Genomic DNA, 9,366 nt, shown 5'->3' with positions numbered 1-9,366 from the left:
CAAGTATCGTACCAATGGACAAAGGGAATTGTATACGGGATTGATTGAATCCTTGACATCGTGGTTCATCCGATGAGATCATCGTGGAGCATGTGGGAGCCAACATGGGTATCCAGATCCCACTGTTGGTTATTGACCGGAGAGTTGTCTCGGCCATGTCTGCATGACTCCCGAGCCCGTAGGGTCTACACACTTAAGGTTCGATGACGCTAGGGTTATAGGGAATAGATATACGTGGTTACCTAATGTTGTTCGGAGTCCCGGATGAGATCTCGGACGTCACAAGGAGTTCCGGAATGGTCCGAAGGTAAAGATTTATATATGGGACGTCATCATACGGTCACCGGAATAATTCGGGGGTTACCGGTATTGTACCGGGACCACTGGAGGGGTTCCGGGGGTCCACCGGGAGGGTCCACCTGCCCCGGAGGACCCTATGGGCTGTGTGTGGAGAGGGACCATCCCCTTAGTGGGCTGGGCGCCTCCCCCTAGGGCCCATGCGCCTAGGGTTTGGGGGAACAAATGGATGTGGCGGTGGCCAAGGAGGCGGCGCTGGCCGCGTCTGCCGCGGCATCGGCGGCAGAGAAGGAGGTGGCAGTGGCGGCCGTGACTGCTAAGGAGGCGGCGGCGGCCTCAGCTGCTGCGGTGACTGCTAAGGAGGCGGCGTTGGCCGCGTCTGCTGCGGCATCGGCTGCTGCGAAGGAGGCGGAGGTGGTGGCTGTGACTGCGTCGGAGGCAGCGGCGACTGCGAAGGAGGCGGCGGTGGCAGCTTCGGCTGCTGCGTCAAATGCGAAGGAGGCAGCGGCTGTGGCGGCGACTACAGGGGAGGTGGCGGCGGCCGCCGCCGCCACTGCGATGGCGGCAATGCAGGCTTCCAAGAAGCTTAAGTTCCACCTTATCTGCGACCAAGATTCACCGGGGAGTGGCAGCTGCGATGATGTTGATGCGGGGAGTGTCGATCTTAGTAATGATGTTGATGGGGGGAGCGTCGATCTCAGCGATGATGTTGATGGGAGGAGCGTCGATCCCATAGATGATGTTGATGTGGGGATCGTCGATCTCATTGATAATGTTGATGGGGGAAGCGTCGATCTCAGCGATGACGTTGACGAGGGGAGCGTTGATCTCATCAGCTATTTTGATTTGGGGAGTGCCGATCACATCAGCCGCCTCCCCGATGCCGTCCTCGGCAGCATCCTCTCTCTTCTCCCCATCAAAGAAGGCGCCCGCACACAGATCATCTCCCGCCGGTGGCGTCCGCTCTGGCGTTCTGCTCCTCTGAACCTTGTAGTGGACTACAAGAACATTAACTTGGTTCCAAAGATCCTCTCTGAGCATCGTGGCCCCGCACGCCGCTTCTCAATCGAGGATTGTTACGTCGAAGGCAGGCTTCGTTCTTATACCCGGAGTATCTATGTAGAAGACTGTTATGATAAGATCGAAGGCTGGCTTAGTTCCGCTGCCCTGGACAACCTAGAGGAGTTGGAGCTCACCCCCGAGTTCTCATATGGCTACCTGGGGGAGTTGTACCTGCTGCAATCGTCCACATACCGCTTCTCATCCACGCTCCGCGTGGCCAAATTCCACTGCTGCCATTTCCCCAACTTAATTGTGCAGCTGTCCCTGAAGTTTTCGTGCCTCAAGCAACTCACCCTGCGAAAGGTCACCATCTCGGAGGACCCTCTCCACAGCTTGCTCTCTGGCTGCACTGCCTTTGAAAGCCTTGAGCTGAAGGAAAACATGGGCACTGGTCGCCTCTGCATCATCTCCCAAACTCTTAAGAGTTTAGGCTTTTGCGCTGACTCAAGGGATGGTGGTCTCTTTTTGCAAGAGTTAGTCATCAAGGATGCCCCATGCCTTGAGAGATTACTACCACTAAATCCAAAGGGTGGCACAGCGAGCATACGGATAATCTCGGCACCTAAACTGGAGATATTGGGTATGCTGTCTGAAGACACATATGAATTCCACCTTGGGAGCTCAGTTTTTCAGGTAGCAGCAGCTTTCATCAATTGCATTTGACATTCTTATGTGCATGCTACTGTTCTTATATTTGCACTTTGTTCTGCAGAAAATGATTGCTGTCAATTTAACAACCAAAATGCACACCATGAGGGTTTTGGTTCTCAGCCCTTCCAGCCCTAAGCTGGACGCAGTGGTTAACCTCCTCAAGTGCTTCCCTTGCTTGGAGAGGTTGTATGTCATTGTGAGTATAAAACATAGTTGCTTGCTTTAAATGTCACTATAAGCATTTGGTCGACGTGCAATCTAGCCAACTATTTGTATTGCTAACCTGTTGGTATTTCCCCCCCCCCCCCCCCCCCCCCCCCCCCCCCTCATTATCTCCAGTTCCAGTCAGGGGAGGGTATGAAGAATGTCTGGAAGTATGACCCATTTGACCCACTTGAATGTATTGAGCTTCATCTCAAAAAAGTGGTGTTGAAGAATTATGACGGCATCAGAGATTCATCTATCAACTTTGCCAAGTTCTTTGTTCTTAATGCAAAAGTGTTGAAGGAAATGAAAATCACATTGCCTTACCACCGCCAGCATGGATGGGTTGCTAATCAATCCAGCCTGCTACGAGTCAGAAATAGAGCTTCTCGAGATGCTCGAATTGAGATGAGATGTGGCACTAAAGATGATTTCACACACAACAAGCATACCCATGACGTGTTAATGGATGACCCCTTTGACTTGCCCTACAGAGGATGCTATACGTGTAAAGAGAAGGGTCTAGGAGATGGTGTATACCAAATTTAATTAGAACTTGGGCTGCCAAGACCATCAATGGGTGGTGCTAGTCAGTAAGCCTCCAATCCTTTCTCGGGTGTAGTTGATGCCCATCTTGAAATTTGACTTGCCTTCTTTTGAAACCCAAGCTTATATTTCTAGCCTATATGTTTTCCCAGCCTTCTGATGTTGTAAGAAAGGATGCGGATCTATTTGACGTATCAATGGAATGCTTTGTAGCCTACTCGGGATTGTACCAGGACAAAGGGGGTGGTGTCTAAGCTCAGGCTTCAAATCCAAACTCGCGTAATGTATTTTATGTTCTATTGTTGTTTGGCCTTTTATTGTAAGCTGGTTGGACCAGCAGTTACTATATTTATGTATGGTACAACTTGCTTTAGTTAAAAAGGATGGCCTCCATGCCTTTTGTTTCAAGTTCTTCCTTTGCGATTCATGAATGCATACAAATGGAATGTTTGCAACCTTGTTTCTGCTAGTTTCAGCGAATACTGCATCTTTGGTTCATAGAAGTTGTTCTTTACACGCAATTGTTATTTGTTATCTTACATTTATTATAACTTACTTCATTCTTTCAAATAATAGCGTGTGGGATTGAATGCTGATTCTTTTTTGGTATACCTTTGATGAATATTTTGCTGACCTTGTTCCCACATGAACTGTGAAAGTTGGGAAGAAGTGCTACTCGGTTTATCAAATCATTATTTCTCTACTATCCTGTGATGTTGTGTATGCATCAGCAGCATGTTGATATAAAGAACTGGAGTTGATATAAATAGAACTGTAGAAGCTGAATGTGGCAAGATTTTTGTGCTCAGTGGATTTGAGTTCTGAAAATTCTGACACAATTTTGTGGATGTAGCAATTTCACCCAAGTTATATACGTTTGTCTTATATTTAGTTTACAGAGGGAGTAGAACAGAAAAATAGCAACCCACTGTATATTGTACCATCAAATACGTATTAAGTATGCCATTTTGCCATTATTTCAACAAAGTGCCTGAGAGTAATTCCTTTTGCATGCCTTTAATTGTTACCATGGATCAATTGGCTTAATTTCTGATGAAATCCAGTCATTTGACACCACAGCATCAAAGGATTGCACGAGCGTTTCAAGATGGAGAATCGATATTATGTCCACATGGCCTCTTCCAATTGGTTGCGCCCCTCTCTGGTGGCTGCACTTTACACGTAAGCACAGCAAGCAGAGGTGGCATGCTAAGACACAATCACAGAAACGAATTGTCCAATCAGAGGATAACAAGAGATAGGCCCATCCATCCAACAAAGGCGTCACTGCCAGCAAGGCCCGTCAGTCTCCTGCACTATTTAAACTCCAATGCAGCTCTCTGCTTTCCACACAACACAGCTTAGAAGCACAAGACAAGCAACCAAATCTTCTTCAGGGTTCTCTGCAACTGCAATGGCGTCATCCACCATGGCACTCTCCTCCCCGGCCCTTGCCGCGAAGCAGGCCAAGATTGCCTCCTCCAATGTGTTTGGCGAGGGCCGCATCACGATGCGCAAGACGGCGGCCAAGGCCAAGCCCGCCGCTTCCAGCAGCCCGTGGTACGGCCCGGATCGTGTCCTCTATCTCGGCCCGCTGTCCGGTGATGCGCCGTCCTACCTCACCGGCGAGTTCCCCGGGGACTACGGCTGGGACACTGCTGGGCTCTCCGCTGACCCCGAGACGTTCGCGAAGAACAGGGAGCTTGAGGTGATCCACTGCCGGTGGGCCATGCTTGGCGCTCTTGGCTGCGTCTTCCCGGAGCTCCTCGCTCGCAACGGCGTCAAGTTCGGTGAGGCCGTGTGGTTCAAAGCTGGTTCTCAGATCTTCAGCGAGGGTGGGTTGGACTACCTCGGCAACCCCAGCCTCGTCCACGCGCAGAGCATCCTCGCCATCTGGGCCTGCCAGGTCGTGCTCATGGGCGCCGTCGAGGGGTACCGCGTTGCCGGTGGCCCGCTCGGTGAGATCGTCGATCCCCTCTACCCCGGCGGTAGCTTCGACCCCCTTGGGTTGGCTGATGACCCTGAGGCATTTGCGGAGCTCAAGGTGAAGGAGATCAAGAATGGACGGCTCGCCATGTTCTCCATGTTTGGCTTCTTCGTCCAGGCCATCATCACCGGCAAGGGTCCCCTTGAGAACCTTGCCGACCACCTCGCCGATCCCGTCAACAACAACGCCTGGGCATTCGCCACCAACTTCGTCCCCGGCAAGTGAATATGAGGCGATGCCCTGTGGGACTTGGGATGCATGGAACAAACATGGGTTGTGTGAAACAAAACAACCGCTACCGCGGCTTGTTTTTTCACCTGTATGATTATTCGTCCGATGAGGACATGTAACAGTATTTGATTGGTTTATCAAACAAGAATGATGGTAAACTTCCAAAAGAAAAAAACTTGCAAGATGACTGTCTGGAAGATTACTGAAATTCTCTGAAACAAATGCACAGTAGGGGAGTTCAGGGTTGCAAGAGCAGCCAAGGACTACGAAAGAAGAAGAAGAAGAAGAAGAAAGAAAACAAACGAGCGTGCTATTTCAATGGAAAATCAAGTAGCTGTACAACTTTAAGGCCACAAGTGAGCTCATGGTTTAAGTCATTACAAGTGACACGTACTCCCTCCGTCTCAAAATGTAAGACCATTTTTGACACTTGTGGTCTTACATTTTGGTACGGAGGGAGTACTTCACAAGGAGTAGGCAGACCTGATTACGTGGTAGTGGATTTGAACCCAGAAGCACGAGCTGTCCTCTTATCTCAGCTGTTTTGTACAGTATATTGCATACCTGATAAGATGATTTTTATCCTCCTGAGAACTAGCCTTTTAATGCAGCAAACATGTCTCAGAAAACTTCAGTTATGCATATCAATACTTTTGAAATACAATGACCTGCACAAACACTTCATCTGACGGAAGTACTGAGAACAATAAAAAGCTTTGCTCAATTGCATCATGTCCTCAAAAAATTATTCTTGTTAAAAATGTTAAATAAATCAAGCTATCAAGGTGCTTCTCCTTCCTTGCATCTAGCATGTTCTTCCTCCCGTTCTATCTGGAATAATTTCTACTGTCCCTGCTATTCAGACATTGTATCACTTGGCGTGCCTAGGCGTTTCTTTTTGGTTCCTTCTTCTTATTTTCAAACTATATAAGATCTCAGAAAATTTAAGCGACAGCCACTAGTTTCAAAGTCAATGCAGATTCTTCCCTCCTTTTCATTGATCACACATATGCCACCATTTCATTAGTCTCATTTACACATTTGCCATCCCATGCCGTTACAATAATTGTTTTGATAATGTAATAAAAGTGGGAAAAAATATCATCGCATGTACATATGGGAATGTGGACCTGCCTATTTTTCATGAGTAGTGATGAAATTTGAGGGGCTAAAAATCATCTCTTCAATTGTTACTTTCCTGTGAAGCCCTGTCTCTCAGGCAATTACTACCATAATTCAAAAGCATTCTGTGATACCATAGGCATACCCGCCCCGGCTATCTCAGGTGACCATCAGCATGGTTGTGTTTACAATATCTGGAGAGTGATCTTGGAGGCTGTATTCTAGCACCAGCCTGAACTTCCTGATGACACAAGCCCATGCTGATCTCAGGCAGTTCAGCAAGAAAAAAAAATCAAACTCACTTTTCTTTGTGGTAGTGATGACTGTTGGGGGAATTGAAGGCAGTTTTTAGAGTGCAATGATTAGGTTACAGCAAACAGTTTCAAACATTTGTACATAAATCCACAACAGTTTCATGCCATTTGACAACCCATATCCTCGGATGTTCGCAGAAACGCTGTCTGAATTAGATCAATTCAAATGGAGCAAAGCAGGGAGGTCAGATGATCCCAACCATGCAATGAACCAGATCAACTTCGAAGACATGCTAACTAAATGAAAATACACCTACATTACTTCCTAACGATACACTCACAAACATACTGGGCCACTACCATCAGCGCCTTTGCATTGCACCCCTAATACAGAAAACATCTACCATTAGTACCACCAAATCACCAGTCTTTGCTCCCTATGATGCAGAAAACATCTTCCATTAGTATCACCAAGGCCTTCTCCCCCCGATACGCCTCGCGAGCTGTATGTCCTTTTGCACTGCAGGGGCAAAAAAAGGTCAGGTGAACAGAAACATGCTAATGTATACATGTATTTTCTGCATACATAGTTCCAATTTGTTCAGGAGCATCCTTTTAAAGATACATATGAAGTCATACCTAACTGAAAATATTTATTTGTTATTAGAATAGAAACAGCAACCTTGATGATAATAATTCTAGTGACACTTATCTGTCTCGGTAAAACAGTACCCAAGCTTTAAGAGGAAATAAAACATATCTTGGAAATAAAGTTCTGATTTCATGCTATGTTTATATCCTCGAGGTAAGTAACAAACAGGGTAATCAACCCTGAATTTCCTGCTACAGTAACCAGATTTTATATCTAAAATGCATCATTAGAAAACTCTGGCCCATTCACAAGTGGCAAGCTATAATTGTTTTCCCGCAAAAAAAGCCATAATTGTTAGCATATCTGCTGTTTTGTTTTGTGACATGTTCACCGAGAACAAAAAATACGAGAAGCTGCTGAGATATGATAACTGTGGATCTTCTAATCATTAATAATCATTGAATTTTTGCAGCTTGAAACAACATCGAAACTAGATAACACATCAAATAAAAGCAAAGATGATCCTGAAATTGAAATGCTTTTATGACTGCCATGTTTCCTTTTGCATAATATTGTAAAGGAAAGGAAGTGTTCATTCAGTGATAACTTACTGATGGTAACACGCTTAGCATGGATGGCACATAGATTTGCCTTTTCAAATACATCGACTATGTGATACTCTGCAGCCTGCAGAGGGAAAGGAAAAGAAAATCATGTGCAAACTCAAAGCAAATATACAGGACAGTGACTGAAAGCACAATTAGGACATTCAACTTATTTGATAGGCCACATATGGAATGTAGTCAACTCTATGTTAATTTTGCTAGTTATGCAGAAGAAATTATTTCTGGCAAGAGGCGACTTGTGTTAGTGTACTTACCATGCACTAGCAATCTTGTATAGTTCTATAAAAGCACTTGTGTCGTTGTACTGGATAGTGGATACAGATAAATCCTTGGGCGTTCAGATACATAACCATCACATGATAAAATTCAAAAAAAAAATTTGGACTACCTCTTCCTCACTTCTCAGTCACACCCTTAAGCAAAATGTAATATGAACAATAGTTCAGTTTTGCGTGCGTGGCATGATTATGTTGCAAGACACAGTGACAGTGTATATCTTAGACCAAACAACGAGAAGCTATGAACTATGGCACAAAGACATTTGATTTTGGTTTTGAGTTACCAGCCACCAAAGAACAATCATGGTGCTAAACAGATGTATCAACTGCATGAACACCGGAGCATTCAGATTCAGGAACTATGCATTATGGTGATAAATTTATCAGTCTCACAATTCTCAGAACTATTGCAGTTGCTGGTTTCTTTAATGGGAACCATCAGGCCTAATAGTACACGGCAGGTTTCGGCATTGACCATTGACCGACCTCCTGCAACGAGAAGAGCGCCTGAGGAGTCCAGTGGTTCATCTCGCCCTTCGTCAAGTCGTCGGTGATCTCCTTAACCTGCAAATTTACCATCAGCACAGGACGAGCACCTGTCTCCGCATACTGAATCTCGAATCGGTGATACAGGTACAAATCGGAGGACGGGACGGGCAGAGGGGGGCACGGGTACGGGGTACCCAACCCACACTCACCAGGCGGACGAAGGGCGCGAAGGGGATGAGCGGCCCGGTGGACTTCTGGTACTTCCTGACCTCCCGCAGCGCTACCGTGCCCGGCCGGAACCGGTACGCCCGCTTCTTCTTCTTCTCCGGCTGCGGCTCCGGCGGTACCTGGCGCAGCGCCGGCGGCGGCCTCCAGCGCGGGGAGAGCTCGAAGCGGAGCCGCTTCTTCGTCTCCGTCGTCGCCGCCGTCGCCGCCACCGCGTGCTTCGTGCGACCCATCGCCGCGGGGAAAGTGTGGGTGAGTTGGGTGGTGTGCACTGAGCAGTAGTACCACTGCTTGTGCTACTGAGCAGGAGTATTACAGTAACTTTATCACGGGAGTGTAGCGCGCCTAGGAAACTGAACTGGCTCGAGGCCAAGGGGACTCGCAACCGTCACCGTCCAATGCGTGGCATAAATGTAAAATGAGTCGTTCTAGAGGGGGAAAATGTGCATGGTAGTATGGCATAAGGCTAGTCATAGTAGCAGACCGGGCTGGAGAGTGGGTCCACCACGAAAAGGAAACGCTAAGGCGGTAGGGGGCGATCGCGAGGCGATTGCGCTCCTACGCTAGGGTTAGGGTTTCGCTGCTCGGGGGTGGTGTGCATCTGGCAGCGGAGAGGGAGGCGACGGCGCATCCCTAGACGCGGGCCAAGAACGGATTCTCCCTGTTGTGGGCTGCTGCTCATGGCTGGGACTGCGGATGATAAGGCGACGGCGGCGGGGAAGAAGAATAACTCGAATACATCTAAGGCGGCGGCAGCCACTCCAGCGACTGGGAGGTCAAAGACGGCTACACCAATGAAGAC

At 47.6% G+C, this 9,366-nt stretch overlaps 3 protein-coding genes across 3 annotated transcripts; 2 read left to right on the top strand and 1 right to left on the bottom strand.

Moving 5' to 3' along the window:
* Positions 1-493: 493 nt before the first annotated feature.
* Positions 494-3,168, top strand: LOC123161003 (F-box/FBD/LRR-repeat protein At3g26920-like). The gene is made up of 4 exons (XM_044578884.1): positions 494-1,992; positions 2,072-2,206; positions 2,350-2,807; positions 2,913-3,168. Exons 1-3 carry the CDS (start codon positions 523-525, stop codon positions 2,761-2,763), a joined length of 2,019 nt encoding a protein of 672 aa, XP_044434819.1. The 5' UTR covers positions 494-522; the 3' UTR covers positions 2,764-2,807; positions 2,913-3,168.
* Positions 3,169-4,095: 927 nt separating this feature from the next.
* LOC123060502 (chlorophyll a-b binding protein of LHCII type 1) lies at positions 4,096-5,162 on the top strand. Its single transcript, XM_044483254.1, has one exon. It carries the CDS (start codon positions 4,175-4,177, stop codon positions 4,970-4,972), a length of 798 nt encoding a protein of 265 aa, XP_044339189.1. The 5' UTR covers positions 4,096-4,174; the 3' UTR covers positions 4,973-5,162.
* Positions 5,163-6,459: 1,297 nt separating this feature from the next.
* On the bottom strand, positions 6,460-8,885 carry LOC123060493 (putative histone H3.3-like type 3). Its single transcript, XM_044483243.1, has 4 exons — positions 8,549-8,885; positions 8,337-8,414; positions 7,558-7,633; positions 6,460-6,874 (listed from the first exon to the last, which is right to left on the bottom strand). Exons 1-4 carry the CDS (start codon positions 8,795-8,797, stop codon positions 6,822-6,824), a joined length of 456 nt encoding a protein of 151 aa, XP_044339178.1. The 5' UTR covers positions 8,798-8,885; the 3' UTR covers positions 6,460-6,821.
* Between the last annotated feature and the right edge of the window lie 481 nt (positions 8,886-9,366).

Source organism: Triticum aestivum, chromosome 1A (genome assembly GCF_018294505.1).
Source record: "Triticum aestivum cultivar Chinese Spring chromosome 1A, IWGSC CS RefSeq v2.1, whole genome shotgun sequence".
Lineage (NCBI taxonomy): Eukaryota > Viridiplantae > Streptophyta > Magnoliopsida > Poales > Poaceae > Triticum > Triticum aestivum.
The sequence above is the reverse complement of the archived record's forward strand: the minus strand, read 5'-3'. Positions and strand labels throughout refer to the sequence as shown.